This window comes from Buteo buteo, chromosome 3, assembly GCF_964188355.1.
Source record: "Buteo buteo chromosome 3, bButBut1.hap1.1, whole genome shotgun sequence".
NCBI classification, from domain to species: domain Eukaryota; kingdom Metazoa; phylum Chordata; class Aves; order Accipitriformes; family Accipitridae; genus Buteo; species Buteo buteo.
The window spans coordinates 51,111,207-51,133,425 of NC_134173.1; the positions used below are offsets into that span (position 1 = coordinate 51,111,207).

General features: G+C 39.3%; 1 protein-coding gene across 2 annotated transcripts in view; it reads left to right on the plus strand.

Annotated features, from left to right (window-relative positions):
- NECAB1 (N-terminal EF-hand calcium binding protein 1) overlaps positions 1 to 22,219 on the plus strand; it is a 71,048-nt gene that overhangs the window by 28,405 nt on the left and 20,424 nt on the right. For both annotated transcript variants that reach the window (XM_075024363.1, XM_075024364.1), the window contains exons 4-5: positions 4,646 to 4,671; positions 7,067 to 7,164. In XM_075024363.1, the coding sequence (XP_074880464.1) occupies positions 4,646 to 4,671; positions 7,067 to 7,164 (124 nt within the window). The remainder of the gene's footprint in view (positions 1 to 4,645; positions 4,672 to 7,066; positions 7,165 to 22,219) is intronic.

Consider the following 22,219-nt stretch of genomic DNA (forward strand, 5'->3'; position numbering starts at 1 on the left):
ATCTCTATCAACATGTGCATTTCCAACGAGTTTAATTAGCCAAGATAAACATTTTATTTTGTGTAACAATAAATAATTTAATCTCAGTTTAAAAAAAAAATCATCTGGGGACAAAACCAGAAGTTGAAACATTATCATCTTCTATGGGGTGAAAACTCAGAAATTTTCTCCTTGTGGCAAGAGACCCACCATGATGTTGCCTCTCATCTCCTCGTTGAGGTTGGTATCATTCAGACTCTGTTAAAAAATCATAGCTCTGCAGCCCTTGTGCAGTTCTCTACAGATTTTAGCATGCACTTTTAATAGTATTATTAAGACACTTTTAGCACCACAGAGACTGTTATAGCTGGGTTGACTGAGGTGGCTAGCCAGCTGTGTTGTCATTGCATCCCTGTGAATCATTGCCTAATGCAAAGGACTAGGGTGGGTTTTTTTCAGACAAGTTGTCAGTCAGCCAAAAAACTTTTATTCTCTCCTGCAGTCCTGCCACACGCAGAGCAGTAAGTGATGATTCTGAAGTTATCACTTGGCCTGGAGCTAAGCACAAGCAAACTAGGCAATTATTTAGCACAGCTAAACGTGGGACATTAAAAGAGCTGTGACCCCACTGCCCGTGTCAGAGCCCAGAAAGCCAAGCTGGCTGCTGCCTTGGAAAGGCCAGAGGGTGCACAGTCCAGCTAGCCCTGGGGTTGAAGAGCAGCAGTGTCCTTGGGGCAGTGGGAAGTTTGGTTCCCCAGGGGCCAGCCCCAGGAACTCTGTCCCACTTTTGCCCCTTCCTCCTCTCCCTTTTCTGTGGCAAGAGGCCAATGTGGTGTCCCAACACCACATCCTACTGATGGCAAAAGGCAGTTTTGCTTCCACTGATAGGAAACCTTGAACAAACCTGAACAAAAAGGTCTTTGCTCTTGCAAAGGAGCTGTGAAGCAGAATATTCTTAAAATGGAAGTGCACATATAAGGCTCCTGTGCACAACACCCTCTGTAGTGTTAAAGCACTTATGTCATTTTGCTGACCTGAAGTGGGATGGTATGCAGGCTTTCTTGTTGCAAAGAGCTTACAGCTTTTTGGCTGAGATTGTTCATGGATGACTATTCAGTTGCCCTTGCACAGTCTAAGTAACACTTAATTCCTTTCAGTCACAAATTATATGCTTCTACTTAACAATAGGAGATACCAGCCTCAAACTTTCCTCCCTAAAACCAAATTTAGCAAAGAGACATGAAAATGGGACCCAAAAAAAGAGTTGGTTCAAGCCTCTGAAATAAATCCATCTCATATCTGAGAATCAAGAGAGATCTGAAGAAGGAAGTGTTATACTTCTCCAGCTATGATAGTCATGGCAATGAATTCTATAAATTAAGTTAGTTCATAAAGTCTTTCCTATAGCATTGGATTCTTCAATATAACTGCTTTAGATGCTAGAGTCTATGCTTCGTATATAGTTAATTCCTGTACTGAAGAGATGCCATTGCCTCTTCTTGTGGTCCAGGGAAAACATGCAGATCTTCTGCTGGTACCTCTGACTAGAGGTACCTTTTGTGCCAGAGAATGGTATGTGTCAGGTCAATGGATGGGGCTGTGGATCAGTGGATTCACACCAGTGGATGGGTGGAATAGCTTTAACCTTCCCTCCTCCCTGGCTGGCCCCAGCCCACAGCTGACTGTGGTGGGCAGAACAAGAGTGTGATCACAGCTGCTTTGCACGCCTACACTTTGGGCCACTGCCAGGGGTATCACAAATAGGCACTTTTGCCACAGTTTATGGAAGTGAATTTGCTTATGTTTCTGTCACTGAGCAACAGATGCGATCAACTTGGCAGTGATCAGGACTGCTCGGTGGAATATTTGTAATAGTCCTTTAAAAATAGCTCATGTTATTAGGTAGAAAACATTTTAGACACAGAGTCAGACATGTAAAAGGACTGCATTTGGTAGTCAGAAAGCAAACTGAGAGCAGCAGTTTAAAAAACAGTCCTGCTGACATGATGTGAATGCATTTGGCTGCACCCTATGCTTCAGGTGCTTATCATGAGCGGAGTGCTGGCTCCTGGACATGAGTCATCCAGCAAATATTGCAAATAACATGTTCAGCATTGCCAGATTATAGGTCTAAGCAGAAGCATCTTTGGCATACATACCCACTGAAATCATGAAGAGGTGCCCACTATAAACCTGAGTACTGAGTTGCAGAAAGAGCCTTCTGGTGTGCACCTCACTCCTATAGTATTAAATATATGCCAAACTTCTTTAATTGTTTCTGTAGCTTACTGCAGGGAGCTCAAAACTGTTGGTATACAGAAAAGGAATTTCTAGGTTTGTTCACAACTGTGTTTGAAGCAGCATGTTATTATTTCTGAGAAACTGAAATATTCAGTGACACAAAATTATAGTTTCCCTGCCCAGAACAGCATCCCCTTAAAACAGGATGCCAAGAGCAATGTAGCCTCAGAGGGTATTTATAATAGAGAAGGAAATACTACGAGTATGCTAGACTGAAATCCATGCTCTTCGTGTCATTTCTATGTTCTGTCGCAGGCTTCCTGAAACCTGCTGCACAAATCACTTCAGACAATAATTTTGTCATTACTTAGGTGCCCAATTCTAACTGAAAATTAATTCAGCACCTAAATACTTTTCCATTTTTACTTGTAGTCCATTTGCAGCTGTGTCACTCCTGTCAATAGGACTAACAGCGATATTCTGATGACAGCAACGCTGAGAGCCCCCCGAGCCACTCCCTTACTATATCGCTACCACACTGCTGAGGATACTGCAGAAAAGCAAGGACCAGAATGGATTTTAATATGAAATTTGAAAAGAGAGCATGAATTTGACAGGCTAACAATGTGAAACACTGATTTAAACACAGTTATCAAGCTGTACTTTAAGAAATGCAGAAGTGTCTTCTACAAAGACAAGGCATTAAGGCAGATGATGTGAAGGGGCAGAAAATGCAGGGACGGCAAACAAGGAGTAAGCATCATAACAGCAAACTCCTGTCATTTAACATCATCACATTCTGTCACTGCTTTTTGACTCAGGCAATTTTCCAGCTTTCAGGGTTTCAGTTTGCGTTCAAGGAGCGAACATCTGGACTGTTCCAAAAATGACTGCTGAACTGCAGAAGTGGTTGGTCAGACACATTTGATCATTGATGCCATAGTGATCTGTGGTGAACAGCCTTAAGGAGTCAACAGACACTTTTTCCCATCACTTAGTTTGTTGACATAAGAGTTAAGTTTCTCAGCTTCAACACCAATTCTTACAGACTATGAATTTCATTATACCTGCCACAAAGGTCATTGGAAAAATCAGATGCAAGACTCCTTTGCAACCATTCTACCTGGCCCGTTCAAATGCAGATAAGGTCACCTTCAGTTAATAAAAGTTGTGGGAAATCTCTCATTTACATCATCAATTAAAAGTGTTCAGAAGTTTTTATAGCCCTGAGTATGCAAGTTTGTGACAACCCAGGATCCTGCAATTTCTGTCTGTTTCTCTCCATCATGACATAAAAAGCCAGATGTATGAAAGTTAGCATTGGTGAAAGTGACTTTAAGATAATACTGTGTCATCATTTTATTAAAAGGTCAATTTAAAAAAATCCTATTAAATGAAAAAGTTAAGTGAAAAAATCCTAAGTGCAATCAGCCATTCAATATTCACCCCTCAGCAAGATTCCAAAAGGACATTCATGTTTTTAAGTTTCTTTAATAATCAGTTTCTTCTCCTCCTTGGAAGAAAGTCAATATGCTAACTTTCAGAATTGAGCTGTAGGTCAAATGTTTTTTTTCTTTTGACTGTTAAAGCCTCAGAGAGAAAATGTTGCTTAAGAGAAAATATCACTTCAGAGTGGATCAAGATGAAATCTGTTTGAAGTGAGAGTTTTGAATTGTATAGAATACTTGCATATAGTTATGTATTTATATAATGTTGGCATGGGAATATGGCAATACAGCTATACTTTTCACATCACTAATTTTGCTGAAGTTAGTACTGGTGAAATGGTTTTGTATGGCCAGAAGATCTTAGAAATTATGTGTGCTGATGGGCTATGTCTGGTTTTATCCTCCTACTGTACTGTCTCTCCCACAGAGCACTGTTGCACAGTGAGGATTGCAAACAGGAGAAAGGTACTGGGTTTTCCCTCATTTAGCATGGAGGGACAAGCTCTCTGAGCCATGCTGTCCAGCGTGACAGCCACAGAGGAGGAGAACAGGCAGAAAGTTGGGGAAAAACCCAGTTTCTGGTGTTTAGATGGATTTCTGCCAGCACTGGGACCAAACGCGTAAAGCCTGAGGAGCAGGGACTCTGCACCATGATGCACAAAGGCTGCGTGAGGAACTTCGAAGAGGGTTGTCAGTGAGTGGGAAGGTGCCAGTGGGAACGTGATCGGAAAGGGAGGCTGCACCTGCAGCCAGCTTCAGAAGGGCTGCAGCACAGCTACAGCCTTCAGCTTAGAACAGGCGTTCGTTCCTAAGGCAGCAGAGCAAGGCCAGCAAGGGCCAGGCACTCACACCTCCTGCTACAGCCCAGGCAGGGAGCCTTCATATCCCAGTCAGGCTAATCTGTGAGTTCTGCTATTTACCAATGCAACAAAAAATATTACTACGCTCACTAACCTTCTATTCTCTTATCTTTCCAGCAATCTTGACACAGAAGAGCTCTGCGGTAAGTTTCTTTTTGGGCACGAACATAATCTATGCCTGCAGCAGCCCTGTGCAAGTGAACATACTATGTGATATGATTTTTTTATGTTTAATCTTTGTAGCTCAAACAGAAAATAATTTTGATTGAAAGAACTCCTGAGGAAATGCAGATGGCTCAATCTTTTCAGACTCTGTCATCCATTACATGCAGAAATGACTTCAAAAATATTTTTTCCTAATCAATACTTCACATTCTCTGAGCTTCAAGATCTGTTCTGATGTAAAGATAGATAACTTTTATCTTATTTCCCTTTCATGTGAGATATTTTTTCTAGTTAGTTGATCACTTTGAAGTATGAGTGCCTTGGCAATTTTGAAACGGATTATCACATTAGTATCCCACTAGAGGAAAATTCATTACTTTCCTCCAACTTGAGACAGTGAGAACAACAGTTTGACAAGTTCTATCGTCCTTCATCACAAAAAATTCCCCACAAGGCTTAGAATTTGGCCCAGTTACCCATTTCTGTACCCCAGCCTGGGCTGTGAGTCATTTCCCAAAACCCTGTTTGCTCTCCAGCTGATCTTACAGCACCTGATGTAGGCGTGCTGCTTACCACAAAAAACAGTTCACAGAAAATTTCTGCAAGTCCTCCCACAAAATGTCAAAAAACCAGTTATACTTGTCAAAACCAGCCTATTTCTGAGGGAAAGACAGTAGTCTGATAAATTTTCTAATGGTCAACAATGTTGAAAACCTATAAAAGCTGAAAATACTGTCATGTTGCATGACAGCTCATTTACTCACCCACAAGGTGACTCTACCCATGGCCAAGAACCCACTGAAAAGCACCTCAGCCTGTGGCTTATAAATATATGACACGAGACTCAGCTGAATTGAATTGGGCTGTGACGACTTCTGCTGGTTGAGCATCTGGGCAAAATTATATAAAAATGGCCAAGGAAGACAGGTGGTTTTGTTCTACAAGAGATTTACTGCTGTTGGTGTTGTATTGGAGGCTTACAGGTTTGCTCAGTACTTGACCCCACTAGCCACCTCAGGCTAGCAAGAGGGCTGAGGGGTTGTCAACCCAGCACTGGTTCTGTTTACTGTCTGTTTTGATTGAATATGGGCTGCTTCAGCTGCCTTTTAAATTTTTCATAGATTGCCACTACAATGTTTCTCTTCTGTGAATCTGGTACTGAGTTTACTCAACACATGTTTAAGCTAGGGATTATACACCTCTTTCTGAGTTATCTCAGTTCTCCTCAGAAATGAAGCTTCATTTCCAGGATACTAATTGACAATACATTTTCATTCTAAATCATTTAATTCAACCTCTCAGCAATACCAGGTTATGTCACAGTGTTCCTGAATCTTTATGCTTTCATGACTCCCCTGAGAAGCTCATGCTGACCTCTTAAAAACCTCAAAGTATCACTATATATTATTTCAGAAAGCTTCTATCTAATCTTGTTCTTTCTGCCTGTGATTTAGACTTTGTTTTTCATGCTCTTCCAGGTGATCAGATGTCTAAATGCCTTGTCTAACACAGCCTCTAGCTTTAACGTAATTTTCTTTCTTTTTCACACTTGTTCCTTCCTGGGCCTCCCTTTATTGTATTTTGCTGCATTGACTAAATGGGAACTTGGGTCATGATTTCCCAGGTTTGTCTCCTTCTCTTGCTGTAATCCCTCTGAGTTATGCTCCCTGATTTTATATGAGCTTTTTCTGTTAAAATGTCCTTTGCTTTGAGCAGCTAAGCAAGGGTATCCTGCAACCTATGTTATTTCCATAATTTTTATTAAAAGTGTTTTGCATGCATCATATTCATTGAAAATATAATCACAGTACCTGGGACTAGAAGCTTATCTGGCCAACTCATGGTCTCTTCGTTTCTCAGAGAGAAACAACTGGTCTCAGCTGACCCTGACTCACAACAGCCCCCATTTGATCTTATCTCCTCTAAGGGTTTTACCAGAATTATTCATTTTTGTATCAATATAATTAGATTTAGTACATACACATGAAAACTTCATTTCCTGCTAGTAATTGTAAAGCAGACTATTAGACTGAAAATCCAGTTTAGAAAGAAAATGTAGATATTTTGAAAATAGGTCTGTTTCAGCTCTCAAACTGATATTTTAAATTTTTGTCAATTTGGCAATGCATTTATTGAAAGAAAATGTTTTGAAACACTGATTTTGGTATTTTTGGTACTCCATGAATGATTTTTGAGGGGGAAATAATATAAAACTTAAAAATAAAATCATCCTTTTCACTGTAACTCTTGTTCATTTTATATATTTAGATAGTTAATAATACCATAACTGAATTCAGACTTGATAAAATTGATATTTAATGAAATATTGATTTTTCAGGTCATTAATGGGTGATGTGGGTTTTCTTCTTTTAGAATATTTTTCGCAGCACTTAGGAGAGTATGAAAATGTTCTATCTGTCTTGGAAGACTTAAACATAACCATACTGAAGGCAATGGACAAAACAAAGAAAGTAAGTAAAAATGTGACAATTTCTTTACATTATATATTTTATTTGAACATGTATCCAGTATTTTTCTTATCTAGATAAAGTTACTAATTCATATTTAAGTTCTCCCACATACACATGTTTGTAGCAGAAGTCCACCAGGAAAAGGCATGTCAAAATGGTTGAGTATCAAAGATGTAAAGCTCTGTCTGCAAAGTATTACAGTTTGGATATAACCAAAATCGTCTTTGTGAATAATCTGAAGAATGTTCTTCACATTGTCATACTAAGAGAGGGTTCCATGTCCTATAGTTGTGGTTTAACCCCAGCCAGCAACTAAGCACCACGCAGCCGCTCACTCACTCCCCCCCACCCAGTGGGATGGGGGAGAAAATCAGGAAGAGAAGTAAAACTCATGGATTGAGATAAGAACGTTTTAATAGAACAGAAAAGAAGAAACTAATAATGATAACACTAATAAAATGACAACAGCAATAATAAAAGGATTGGAATGTACAAATGATGCGCAGTGCAATTGCTCACTGCCTGCTGACTGACAGCCAGGTGGTCCCTGAGTGGCGATCCCCCACCCCCCCAGTTCCTAAACTAGATGTGATGTCCCATGGTATGGAATATCCCTTTGGCCAGTTTGGGTCAGGTGCCCTGGCTCTGTCCCCTCGCAACTTCTTGTGCCCCTCCAGCTTTCTTGCTGGCTGGGGATGAGAAGCTGAAAAATCCTTGACTTTAAACACTACTTAGCAACAACTGAAAACATCAGTGTTATCAACATTCTTCGTATACTGAGCTCAAAACATAGCACTGTACCAGCTTCTAGGAAGACAACTCTATCCCAGCTGAAACGAGGACACCCATGCCAAATGTGAGTAAGTATTATCAGCATATCAGTATTTGGAAATAGTCTGAATTTGAAAAAAAAAAAAAATCCAAATTTTTGAAGTAGAAAACATGTTGGTAAAAGATGCTAATGTCTTAAACTACATTAATGACTACCATTAAATTAGGTAGGCAAGAGTCATCTGGAGACATACTGGGGAGTTGTATTTATGTTATTGTTAAATGTAGATTCCAGGATAGTTTAAAGAGATTAAAAAGGGCTGGAATATCTCTCCCTGTGTTCCCTGAAGCTGAACCCCAGTACTCTCATGATTATAAAACCCTCCTGTAGGCAGCAGCTGTGCATCCAAACTACTTAGACCCCAAATATAACTGGCCAGTGTAAATCACTTGAAAGTATTTCTGATAGTAACAACAGAAGACACAGAAATTTGGGTTGAGTGAAACCTCCCGACCAAGAACAAGATTTCATTTCCATTTCAGGCATTTTAAGCAAAAACAGCGCTGAGAGTCTGCAAAGAGGAGGTGTTAGGGCTGTTGCCCACCCGCGCAGCGAGGGGATGCTCACCCGGGAGGGAGGAGACCTTTCCCAGGAGGAGAAGCTGGGTTTCTCCATCCGTCTGCCCGACGGGGGATGTAGCTGTGCTGCAGGACGTGCGAGGCGGCTGAGCCACTTGGCACTCAATTCAGTTCGGTCGTGCCTGCTCGTTTGTTCAGACCTGCTCGTTCATACCACATCCTAGCTAGATGTCACGACTTTGGGTAATATGCTCCTTTTCCCTGGCTGAACAGTTAAATATTCTGTGCAAGGTGGAACAGCTTCAAAAGGTGAGGGAAAGCATAAACCAGGGAAGGAAGTGAACCTAGACCCTCCAAACCCTGCCCCAGGCCCACACCATGAGATTATTCACTGGAAGGTGAGCCATCAAGAACAGAAATTTCAGCCAAATGTACTCAATGAGATCCCATGGGGGGAAAAAACCTTTTTTTCAGTCAATCAATGAAGAGATCAATGGGGAGAAAGCTGTGCTGCTTTAGCGAAGCTGTTATCTTTGGCATTTGGGTGTTTGCAAGAGTGCAGTACTCATACATTTTACATGAACTGCCAAAAATAGAAACCTGAAAGTGTAGTTTATTTATTTACTGCTTGAGCCAGTAAGCTGAATGCCTCTCCATTCATGCTGTGCATCTTCCACTCCTAATGAAGTGAATGTGCGCTGACTCACTGCCTCATTGAGCTGGACAGTAAAAAGCAACAGATCAGTTCATTCTAGCTATGCACAATTTGAAAAAAAAAAAAAAATTAGCCCTGTGTTTAAACTACTGCTAAAGGGCAGGATGTCATCTGATAACTACTGGAAGTAAATAGAACACAGCATTTAAGAATTACCTCAGAAGTTAATTACAAGGAGGAGTCCCAGTAGATTAATCAGAGTTGTAAGAAGTAACCATTGGCCTGACTAGAAAAATGGACAAGAAAATCCAGACTATTAATAAGTGTTTCATTTTTCTGCTTGAAGGACCCATCTAAAGAATAACCAAATGACAATTTCTTTGAATTTTGTTTTCCTGACTGAAGATTCAAGCTTAATGGGTTTTCTCTCTTTCAGGAATATTCCAACTGACTATTCATTAGTGGTGGCTGAACTAGAGCAAGGCTAACACTGGGAAGAATACTTCTAATTCCAATTAGTAGAAACAGTGTGTGAACATGGTCGAACAAAAAATGTATCCTCAAATATTCTAAAGTAGAGCTTTCTGCCAAGGATATGCCCAGCAACTACAGCTTTGTACGGAAATTAAATTCTCAATTCAAAATTGGGATTATTCACAACAGGAACTCAGTTCTCAGGAAACAGATAGGTTATGTGACTTGACTACCTGATAAATCAAATCATTGGAGTGCAAATATTAAAATTTCCATCTTAAATAGCCCAAGTTTTTACTGAAGTTTATGGTTTAAAATCTGGAATATATCCATCTAAAACCAGAGCTGGGGGTGCAGTGAAAGCTAGTTAGCATACTGAGATAGCATGGATAAATGATGTTCACCATCAGTGACACACTAGATGTGATGTAGCTCCTAGGTCAAGTTGACTCCCCAGCTCAGAAAAGCAGGTGCTCAGAAATGTGTGGTTGGTTATGAATGGCCATTGGCATGTATCAGAGCAAGTCTTGGGTTTCCTCTCCTGGTACAAAATAAAACTTTGTCACTGCTCTGCCATTGCAGCCACCTGGTCCCTTGAATAGTCACTGAGTAATGGGAGCATTTATTACTATCTTCTAAGCCATCACCTAGTTGGAAAATTCATATATAGAAAAAAAAGCCCAGAAGTGAAGACCTATGCTGTCAGAGCTACAAAGACATGGTGTACCTATAGTGGCTGAGTCAGCTTCCAGTGATCAGTACCAAATTTCCAAGGACCAAATTATCCTATTAAAAACCAAAAGTAAAAACTGCCAAGATTGGTCCTGAACTCTACTCTGCAGAGCATGGGACTGGTTATGGACCCAGTCCTCAGGGTTGCCATGAGCTTTCCACTCCCTCTGACTTTTTGTGGATTGGAGAAAGTTCAGCACCTCTTACTATCAGTCTCTGCTAAACTTTCCCAGAGTTCATGCCACTCTGGCATGAGGTGGGCAAGTCATTCAGTCTTAAATGTTTTTGGGGAAAAAGGAGCAACTTGGTACTTCATTTATTTTATTTACCCAGTTTAGAGTCAGATAAACAATCACCACTCTGTCCTTCCTATAGAAAATCCCTGCTTTCCTTCCAATTCAGGTTGCCCATACTCAGTAGATACTTTGCATGAGAGGCAGCTGCAAAATCAGAGCCCCAGAAAAATTGTTCAGCTTCAGTTTCCAAGGAAACCCCGGAGAAGGAAGATGTGTCAGTCTTCAGTGAAAAGCTGAACATGGATCAGCATGTCTGAAAAATCTAAAACCCTAATCTATAACCCCTCCTTATTCCAGATATAGACAGAACTAGAAATTACACACACACCACACACACCCCCAAATGTATTGTTTAATAGACTTTTTGGCATATGTTAATCTAAGTTTGATAACACTAAAGTGTGTGGCATTATTTGAATCATATCCTTAAATCCAGTACCCAAGTGTGTACCAGGTAGCTTTTGCACATGTTGTCCTGTTTTTTTAATTCACAATCAGTTTTGAAAATCACATGCATTAATGAATAAATACCTTGGGGTTTGTTTGCAAATGTTCCCAACCTGTTCAGCCTTTAGACAAAAAGATCTCCCACCAGGACCAACTGGAGTTTGGCCTGGCTACAGACTCCTGGATTTAAATTAAGATCAACCAAATTGTCCCCATCACTCCAAATTATTTCCATGTGTAGATATTTTTAACCCAACAGATTAGCAGATGACTGACTCCTGCAAGGTAATTGCAGCATAATTTCTGTGTACTTTATTTCCCTCTGTGGTTTGAAAGAGTTGTCAGCACAGCTTTCTTGAACTGAGCTTTTCTCCAGTCTTCCAGTCCTGTGCTATTTGAAAGTGAAAATACCAAGTCATCTATGGGAGAAAACATTCCAGTGTGTTAGTAGGTTCAAGAAATTTTGAAACCAGACTTCTTTTCACTGTTCTGGGGCCAGATCCCTCCAGCCTACAGCACCTGGGAAGACAGGAAGCTCTCGGGGCTGTAGGAGTGGTTCATGCTCCGTTGCTGGAAGGTGCTGAGCTAAAAATGCAGATAACTAGATATAGCAAAGGACATCTTTCAGCAGGGAAAAGGCTGAGTTGCATTTGCAAGAAACATACTTTTAATACAAAAACCATCTTACCAGAGGATGCTAGGGGAGCTACAGTCCTTCTGTTTTGGTACTCGTCTCTTGTGTTTTATCCTTACACAAGGAAAGGAAACACATATCTGAGGATTTTTAAAGAGATTTGTGGCATTTGGTCTTTGATCATTTCTCTCATTAGGGTGGAGAGTCTGCATGAGTTGCTTGTAGAGGAGTGGTGAGGACAGATTAATCATCAGTGTCAGTTATTTTTCCTGTACCTGCCAGGTTGATATTTTCCTGATCAAAGTACAAGCTGGGATAGTTCTGTTTATCTCATTTCTTCTTCATCTTATATACAGGAAGCATTAAAAATTAAAGACTCAGCAAAACTTTACAAATGCATTGGAAGGCTTGCTGCTTTAAGCCTTTTTTTCTGACATTTTTATAACAAAACACAGAAGTATGTTTAATTAAAATATTTAATCTTAACTTTTTTATTACCCAAATAAACATACCATTTTCATCAAGCTGCATTTTTTATTACATTCTGTAGCTTGCAGTCATATATAAATACAATGAAGAGAAATTTTGCAGCCCACAGCACAGAAAATAAAATCTATCACTGGGTAATGATGTAGGTAGATAAAAATCTATCACTGAGTAATGATGTAGATAGATAAAAATAGACCAGGTTTTTTAAGGTGCTTGACATGTTGGTTCTATTGACTTGTGAGTACTGAAAATCAGAAACTTACAGACGAAAGAACATGTCTTCCTTAAGTTATTAAGTCATAAAATTGTTGCTATTTGTCAGCTATTCAGTAAGAACAAGTTTTGCTCTATCATTTTTATTTCTGGTATTGCTATAGTTTATTGCAAATGCAACCTGCTGGTGGTGGTAAACTATTCTGTACTCAGTAAACTAACAAAAGCTCATTTAATCACCAAAAATGTAATTTTCATATGAAATTAAGTTGACAATATAGAAGTATTCAGGGACTTAAACAGGCGTCTAGTGGTATTTTAGAAAACCTGGGGTATTCAAGGGTGTCCAAGATGTCTGCACAGGGCTGACAAATAGCACACAGGACCTCTAGGAAACCCAGGGGCAGGATGAGACCCCCAGGCAGGATGAGGTCCCCTTCTGGGGCAGCAGCTGGAAACCAGGTGGGTCTCTGTAGGGCACCAGACTCCAGTTTAGGTACTTGAATAGCTCTGAGGTCTCCAAAGGATTTTTCCTAGAGGAACTGTCTCACAGAGGAAGAGCTGGTGATGGCTTACCCTGAGCCGACAGTGCCTTTTATCAAAGTCATAACACCCGTTTGAAGTTCACTTTTTTTCACCAGCTGAAGAGCAGTCCCCTCTCCTCCCACCTTCCCTTTTGCCAACAGCACAGGGTCATTTTCCAGCCCCGACGTATCCCCGTGTGTCCCCACTGGCACCCGCACAGTGAAGGCTGGCAGCTGAGGCTTGCAGGGAAGCGGGGACCAATTCAGATGATTTTAACCCCCCTGCTCCTGAGGGCAGTTTGTACTGCAGTGTTGGTGAAAGTCTGACCACAGCTGGCTGGTGGCCAAGTGACTGTGCCAGGGGGATTTCAGGATGGGACATGCTTCCTGCTCCGTGATTTCGGTGACTGTGGGCTTGAGCCTCACCTAACCCACTAGTCTATCATGGAGCCGACAGTGGTCTGAACAGAGTACCAGCTCTTAACTTGCTGGAGTAACTACTAAAATTCAGACTCTCTGCATTGGCACAACAGCGAAGTGGCGGGAATTGGAAATCACTGGGAACAGAGCCCGGCAGAGATGCTTCCTCGGGAGAGTGGCACTGAGTGCCCCTGCAGCAGTTTCTTCTTCCTTGCGAACGCAGTCTGTGTAGCACTCATGGGGGCCACCCTGTGAGCTGTCTCAAAAGTAAATTAAGACCACCATACCTGTTGTAAAAGTGATCCAACCTCCAGCAAAAAGAAGCTTCATATCTAAGCTCTTTCTTAGATTAAATTGGTTATATTTATTAGATCATATATTTTAATTTCAAAAGGAAATAGTGCAATAGAGTTTTTTAATTTATTTTTTTTTAATGTAACCTGAAACTGGCTTTTATAGTTAACTGTGCTTATAAGATTAAACTTCGATCCAGTGTGTAAGAGTGGAGCTTGACCCTATATCACTTTATATCTGAAGCACAAACCCAGTAACTATAATGCAACAGCAACCTCCTGGATGAACTTGGGCAGGACTTTTGTGCAGCCAACAGAAAATATTTATGAACAGCAAAATAAGAAATTCAAATCTAAAGTAAAGGGAACTTCAAAATAACGAAGAAGGACTGTCAGCAAATAGAAAATTGTTTAAACAAATATTGAAGATTTCCCCTTAGTCTGTTCTTCTGTGTCATATTTTCATTATCCTTATTTCATTGTTTTTATTCCATTTCTCTACATCTCTTTTCTTCCTCAAAAGCACAGCAAAATCTTTCTTCCATAGATGAAAGCCAGAAGGTGCTTTGGCTAGAATAGTTAATGTACACTTCTTCAAAACTGAATCAAGAGAGCGATGACCTCTGAGTGCACACTCCTCCTGTAAATACAGAGGTACAGCTCTTTTGGAGACAAAAGCACTGCAGACTTCCATGGAAAGGAATGGCAGGCAACATAGGAAATGAGGAATGGGACACTGCAATTTTTTCTCCTTTTCAGACTCTGTAAAGTCTCACATTCTTTGCTTTGGAGGAACTTTCTTCCCTCCTTTGCAACTATTTTATGAAGGACATGTGTCCTGGTTTCAGCTGGGATAAAGTTAATTTTCCTCCTAGTAGCTGGTATAGTGTTATGGTTTGGGTTCAGTATGAGAAAAATGTTGGTAACACACTGACATTTTTGGTTGTTGCTAAGTAGGTGTTTATATTACATCAAGGATTTTTCACTTCTGATGCCCAGACAGTGAGAAGGCTGGAGGGGCACAAGAAGTTGGCACAGGACAGAGCCAGGACAGCTGACCCAAACTGGCCAAAGGGGTATTCCATACCATGGGACGTCATGCCCAGTATATAAACTGGGGGGAATGATGGCCAGGGGCTGCTGCTCAGGAATTAATTGGGCATCGGTTGGCTGGTGGTGAGCAATTGCATTGTGCATCACTTGTTATGTATACTCTAATTCTTTTATTACTATTATCATTATAATTATTATTATTACTACCACCTTTACTATTATTTTCTTCCTATCCTTTCCTATTCCACCATCTTTATCTCAACCCACATTTTACTTTTTTTTTTCCAATTCTCTTCCCCGTCCCACTGTGTGAGGGGAGTGAGCAGGTGGCTGTGTGGTGCTTAGTTTCCAGCTGTCTGTGATAGCTGGGGACCAGACTCGGTGAACTAGCAAACACCACTTAAGCACCAATAACCATGACTGGTTCATACCCAGCATTTAAATATGCAAAACATAAACATATTAAGTTTAGGATGGAAATGAAAGATAATTCTTTTTCAATAGAGCAGTTAACTTCTGAAATAGAGTTCCAAGCATTTGGGGGCAAAACCCCCTAACTTCTTTCTACACGTTGCTTGCAAAAACATAGAAAGGGGAGTGCATGGTGTGCAACAGCAAGATGCTGGATTCAGTGACTGACACAGCATGTCTAATCCTTTGCTCCTATGAAATCATTCATTTTTCTGCTTTGCTCAAAAAAACTCAAAGCTAAGTGAAGTCAATGCAGCCTTGTTATTACTGGAAAACTTCTTGAACAGTCTAAAATTAGAAGCCAGTCAAAGTAAGAGAGAAGATTATAGGAGCTGAAAGAGTAACACAGGGACATGCAATTTAGTTACTGATGGTGCATTTATAGTAATTATGTAAATCACTGCACTCTGGAGGGTTGATACCTATTATAAACCAGAATATCTAGATTTTTTTTATTCCATATTTGAGTAATAGTAACAGTAGCAATTATGTAAATTATATCACAAAACAAAATAACGGAAAAAAAAAAAAGCTAGACAAGCATATGTCAACAACAGAGTTCCACAACTGACATTCTGTTTGAGCAAAAATGAAGTTTTAATTTTTTTTTTTTTTTTTTATTTTCTCAAAATCTGTGTTAAATTGGCTGGCACCACTTTTTGCGCATGATTAGAATTTATTAACAATTACCACAGAATCTAGTCTTGTTCTCTTTGAAACTGCACTTTTTACAAATGCACCTTTTGCAGAATGAATGTAATGAATACCTGCTGCCAAAGAATAACTTAAGGCAGGTATTACTCAGTTTATCCTGGTTAATAATTTTCATGCATTGGCTTTGAATCTAGTTAATTTGTTCCTTGCAGTCATCACTAATTTTTTTTCAGGTCAGCATCAGTCTAAAATACCATAGCCATCTCCCATGTTGATGTTTTAAAGTGGACAAAATATCCAGATTCCACTGAAAATGAAAAGCCAGAACAAAAATGAGTTATTCATTTTATTATTCCTTATAAAGAAATAGAAATCCTTTCAGGATTAATATTACATAAAACACTGAAGGCAGACAGATGAAGTTCAAGACATAAAGAGCAGCAGGAGTACATACTGCAGCATGCAATGATTAATACTTAATACTGTAAGCCAACTGACAAAAATACTGCAATCTAATGTATTTCTTAGCTGCACACAGTTAAGTCTTCCTGCATATTTGATTGCTTCAGGCTGTCTTTTAATGACAGTTTACTCTAGTGCACTAGTTTAATTGGACATATATTGTATCTCCTTCCATTACAGTGAGTAGTGGTTTTGATTCTCATAATTATTTAGAAGATGTAAAATACCAATTAAAAGATCGTAGATGAAGAAGATAGTTTCACAGAGTGAGTACTGCCTGATTGCCACATCATAAAACATCCTCTCAAGAATATTTATCATCCAACTAGTCAAGCAAACCGCAGACTCAGGATTTATCTTTCTTTCATTAGTAGTGTGTTTTCACATCCTATCTGCTATCTTCAGGTACCTTCAGTGGCTAGGCACCACTTGCATGGATGTCATAAACTAATACCATGGAGGGGAATGACGGTTGAAAGATTTGCTGTAAATTCATGCTTTTCACAAAGGGAAGGACAGAGCCAGAAAATCAATAAAGATGTGGCTGCCTTGAGATTAGGCATTATGTGCCTTGCATTGCCAGTGCCCAGCCTCAAGAATACAAAATTGAATGGAGAAAAAAAACCCCATCCTACCCTTCCAGGCAGATGTTGGCTACATTGCAGCAAAAAAATGCATTAATTGTTGGGCTGAAAGAAGAATAAAAGAAGATTATTTTAGTCAAAAAGTAGTTCAGTTTTTCATTCTAAGAAAAAAATTGCAATAATTTCAAAATTTCATACATACTGTTCGTTCAAAGAAATGACAGGCATGGTGCCACTCCCACCTCCATTTCTCACAGGTGTTTCATTCAGCTTTAATATGAGACCAAACATAGCCCTCTAAAATATTAACAGTGTTCAACATTAGATCTACAAAATGAGAGAGGATTCTAAAGCAATTGTTGAAGAAAGTCCTAAAGACTGGACTTTCTTGACTGAACTCTGAAGAATTGTCAAAGGGTTTTCACTAAAAAACAGAAAAAAGTGGAGTAAAGCAGATGCCTTCAATGCATTTTTGTGGTGTTTAAATTTCAAAGCTAGACAAATTTTTGGTGGGAATTTTTCAACCAATCCTTTTTGAGTAATCAGAGCTCAACAAAGGGATAAAAAGTAGTAACATCAAAATGTCAGAGCAATAAATGAACTTGTACTAAGCTCCATCTGCACTAGGCTTTTAAGAACTGTTCCTATTTGCAGGCATAGTTGTTTCTCGTATTCTACTTTTTCTAGCTAAAATAGCTATAAACCTGTTTAAATGCAGTCTGTAAATTCCTAAAAAGAACTATCAGGAACATTTTTTTCTTTTGACCATGGATGACTTGACCTAAATTCCTTGGGGGTTTATTTTATCATTCCCTAATTTCTGATGAGACAGACTTGCCAGTGGTTAGAACTAGAGTCTGGATCCTTTTTGCATAAACCCAGGTACTCAACTGTTCATCTGTAAACTCAGTTGAAGAGAGGAATGTTGGCGATGGTGCTAAATATATCACCAGTTGCACCCTGCTACAAAGCAGAGAGGGCCCTATGAATGAACAGCTATTTTTATCTAGGGACATTATTAAATGAGGTTTTGAAATTTCATTTCATAGGATTTTTTATCTATAAAAGTTACTTAAGATCGTGATTATTAGTGCAAGTCAAATGCAGATAAATTCTAAAAGCTGCAGGCAATGAATTCTGAGCAGTCGTGCAAGGATATTCCAGAGATTCACCCCTTTCCTCTGAGCTCCTTATCAGAGTAATGAAAACTCTTGGGAACTTCTTTGATCTTTTTTGTAGAAGTCTTATACCTGCTGAGTCAGAAAGAGACAACGCTCAAATTTTTGCTGGTAGGAGAGAACATGTGTTAAGTAGTCAGAACTTAAAAAACCCCCCAAAACTTAATTAAGTTAATATCCATACCTTTAAACATAAAAGTGTATAGAAATAACTTCAGAGCAGAAAAAGAAACATTTAACCTAGCCATTCTCCCACCGATACCACCAACAAAACGACCAACAGCTTTGATGTTTTCCTTGTATTCTTACAACCTTCTCCCAGGAGCAATGGCATTACACATATATATCTCTGCCACCTGCTGATGTAAAAACCAGCCAAAACACAGTTTCTTGTCTCTAAGCTATGTGGTACGCTTAAGAGCAGTTAAATAGGAGTTACTTTTTATCCATGCATGAATTCTTTTGTGTTGTTCTGATGTGTGCCATTACAAATGTGTCTCAATATTCTCCTATAATCACCCATGGCTGCCTATTTTATTTCATCGCTCTTAACGTCAGCACTGCAAGTGGTTAGTAGGGACTGTCACTGTTCCAGTTCTCTAGGCAGAATTTAAACATGTAATTTATTCCAAATTTAATACTTCAATAAACTTGTAAAATTTGTGCCACATCTAAAACTGAAGTTGAAATTATTTAATACTTTGGCATGTTATGCCTTTGCTCACTCTTACAATGAGGATGCTGTAAAAGTTGCATTTGTGTGAAGTCATCACAGTGAGCATCTGTGGATCTGGCTTCTGTTGAAATTATGATTTTATTCTGACTCTGTCCTGATTCCATCCTACAGTCTGAAGAATTAGATCTTAGTGATTGAAACGAAAAAGGCTTAAAATCTTTTTCATTTTAGTACAGTTATTCTGACTAATTTTATATCCTCAATTTAAAGTTGTAAGCCAGGGTGTTGTCCCACTAATGTAGGATCTGAACACACAGGGCAGGACATGGTCCATGACCAAGGGAAATTTAAATAGATTATTCCTTACTGAGTTTTACTCAATGGTAACTACTTTTTACTTGCCCTGAGGATATTTTCTATAAAGATAAGCATAAGTAATTTTTATGAAATTATTTTGATACAACATATAAAATAGGAAACAGAAAATTGCAAAGTAATATAACAGTAATAAATAACTATTATAAGTAATGTTACAAGTACAATAAAACACAAGTAAGTTATAAAGTGTTATATAACATAAACTACTATATAGCAAAATAGCAACATAGGAAGGAGAGGCCAAGGGGACTAGGTTTGTTCAGCCTGGAGAAGAGGCTCTGGGAAGATGTAATTCTGCTGTCTAAAGGAGGGTTGTAGAGAAGACAGAACAACATTGTCTTTCTCAGAGGCGCATAGCAAAGGCACAAGAGGCAACAGCTGCAGCTTGCGGAAGGGAAAACGCTGACTAGACATGCTTTGCGCAGAGGGAGTGGTGCAGCACTGGACCAGGTTGCCCAGAGAGATGGTGTAATCTCCATCCTTGGAAATATTCCAAACTCAGGTGGACATGGCCCTGAGTGGCCTGAACTTGCTCTGAAGTTGGCCCTGCTCTGAACAGGGGGTTGGACTAGATGTGACAGTCAGACATCCTTTCCCACTAAGTTTGTGGAGCTCTTGCCTAAGCTCCCACCCTTTCTGAGAGATTTCAGAGTTCTTTTTTGTCCCAGCCAAGTTTAGTTTGCTTGCCCCAAGGAAGTGAACACAGGAATCTCCCTCCTTCCCCATCTCAAGGAGCTGCTCTTCTGGTAAGTGGATCGGTGTGGTGTCGGGTCACCCAAGGGGAGAGGATCGGGGCTGGCACCAGGGCTCGAGAGGATCCAGAGAGTCGCTGAACCTGTGTTAGCCCTGAGATGTGGACTTCCTTAGGAGATACCCAAGTGCTGCCTCCTCTACCTTCATAAAAGGAGAAAATTTTCTGTACCTTTTAAGATAGCCGCAAGCCAGTTTTAAAGACCACAGTGACCTTTTCCACAGGGACATAACTAATTATGTGTATTTTCGGTTGCATTAATGGAAACTCAGATCTTAGCTGCTTACAAAGGTTGCAGTTGTCTCTTGATGAGGAAGATTACCCTCATTCACTCACAACCAGTAAAACTAACAAGAAGAACGGTATGTTAACACACACTTATTTCATCTGGACTGCCCAAATTGCTGTGCAGTATAATGTATATGCTAATGAATGGTAATTTACAGCTAATGAAATTCAAGAAACAGGCCATTTTTCTAGTTTATGTACAGACACCGTCAGTGGGTCCCAGCATTAACTGGTGGTGCAGTATACTGACAATACAAATGTTGGGCATGCCAGTTAAGCTGATTCTACCATAATATAGACTTAATAAATTGATACACATTTTTCATAATTCAGAATTAACATTTTCTTTCTTCTAGTGAAATCTTGTACCAGTGTGCCTTTAGTAAAATGCAAATGAGGGCACTTTTCTGTAGGAAGTAGAGTGGTGAAGCAGTAACAAAGCATGGCTGGTAATTCCTCATTGCCAAGAAGTGGAGTTAAGGTTTAAGTTGAATTGTAACAGACAATCTTTTTCCCTCCATAACTAAAATTATAATAATGCTGGCAATTTATATTTGCTGAATACCTTCTTTCGTAACAAAGAATTTTAGAAGGACGGGTAGGAGTAGTTACTTTTCAGTGGGAGGGAGTGAAATTATCTAACATTGCTGTGAGCTCAGAATTGCTTGACTCAGAGCCATTATTTAAAGAAAAATATTGAGCAGCCATTTGCCTAACAGGATGCATTAAGCAAGTTAAGTAGTTCTGCATAAGAAAGTTGTAAATACCAATACTTGGGCAAAATATAAATAAGGAAAGAGTCTTTGATAATACCAGACTCCCACAGATGATGTTAGCATCTTGTCTGCCTAGCCCATCTTTACAAAAAAGCTCTGTGTACCTGATAAGGGAACTCTAAGCCATATTTAAAGATCACAAGGACCTTTTCCATAGGGAAGCCTTTAAATACAGAACTTATGGGACAACAGAACAGGAAGAAAAAAGGCTAAATCTTGGTGCAATGCACAAACCTAGAGTAGTTCTGATGAAAAAAAAAACCTTAATAACTTTCAGATGCAGGAAAGTATTTCTGAAGGAGGCAAAAAGCAGACAGCCTCAGGCAGTAGCAAGTATTACACAGCCAATGTTTACACCATCCTCCCATCAGCAAGGGCCCACCTGAACAGTTGCAAAATGAAACAGTATTGATGCATGTTTTAAGTTGTAATTCAGCATCCCAGTATCAGATTTATCGTGACTATGAGCAGGAAGCTATATGGAGCTATCTGTAGTGTTTACTTTTTGGATGTCCACTTTGATTATCCTCCTCTTGTGAGATTGCTTTGGTATTTAAAAACTTACAAGAAACCATCGTTTCTGTCATGTTTTGTTCACTTATTTCTAAGTGCACTGGTGAAAGCTGAAAAATGAAAACGTAACTTGGATTTCTACTGCAGGATTTTGTTTAGCTGTCCATGCTATGCAGATTCATGCATGTTGTTCTAACATGCCACAGAGAATCAAAATTGTTGGAAATTAAATGATCTCTGTCAGCTCCACCAAAGTTTTAAATCAGTTACAATGGAGACAATTTAGAAGAAGGAAAAAATCAGCCTTCCTATTGTATAATAAGATGTAGTAACCATAAAGGCTGCCATAAATGTTATTTACAGAACTGGTGTGAGTCTCAGGTATTCACTTAAAAGGTAGACAAACAATCTCTCATTAGTATCTATTTTAAAAATTTATAAATAAGAAATTATTTGTTGGAGATTGGCTCACACCTCATTACTCTGAAGATGGAAGAGGTAAATATAGAAGACCACAAAGCTCCTGGCTACATAACCAACTGATGATTCACAAGTGGTTTAACATCTGACATTTCTGTAGCAGAAGTCTTCCAACAAGAACTAACAACATTTTGTGAATAGATTGCTCTCATTTAAGAGCAAAGTGCTTTTATTATCTTATAATCTTTTATTTTACATCTAAATTTCAAAACATCTCATATTTGTGTTCTGATTGCAAACGCATACATGAAAAGAGAAGTCTAA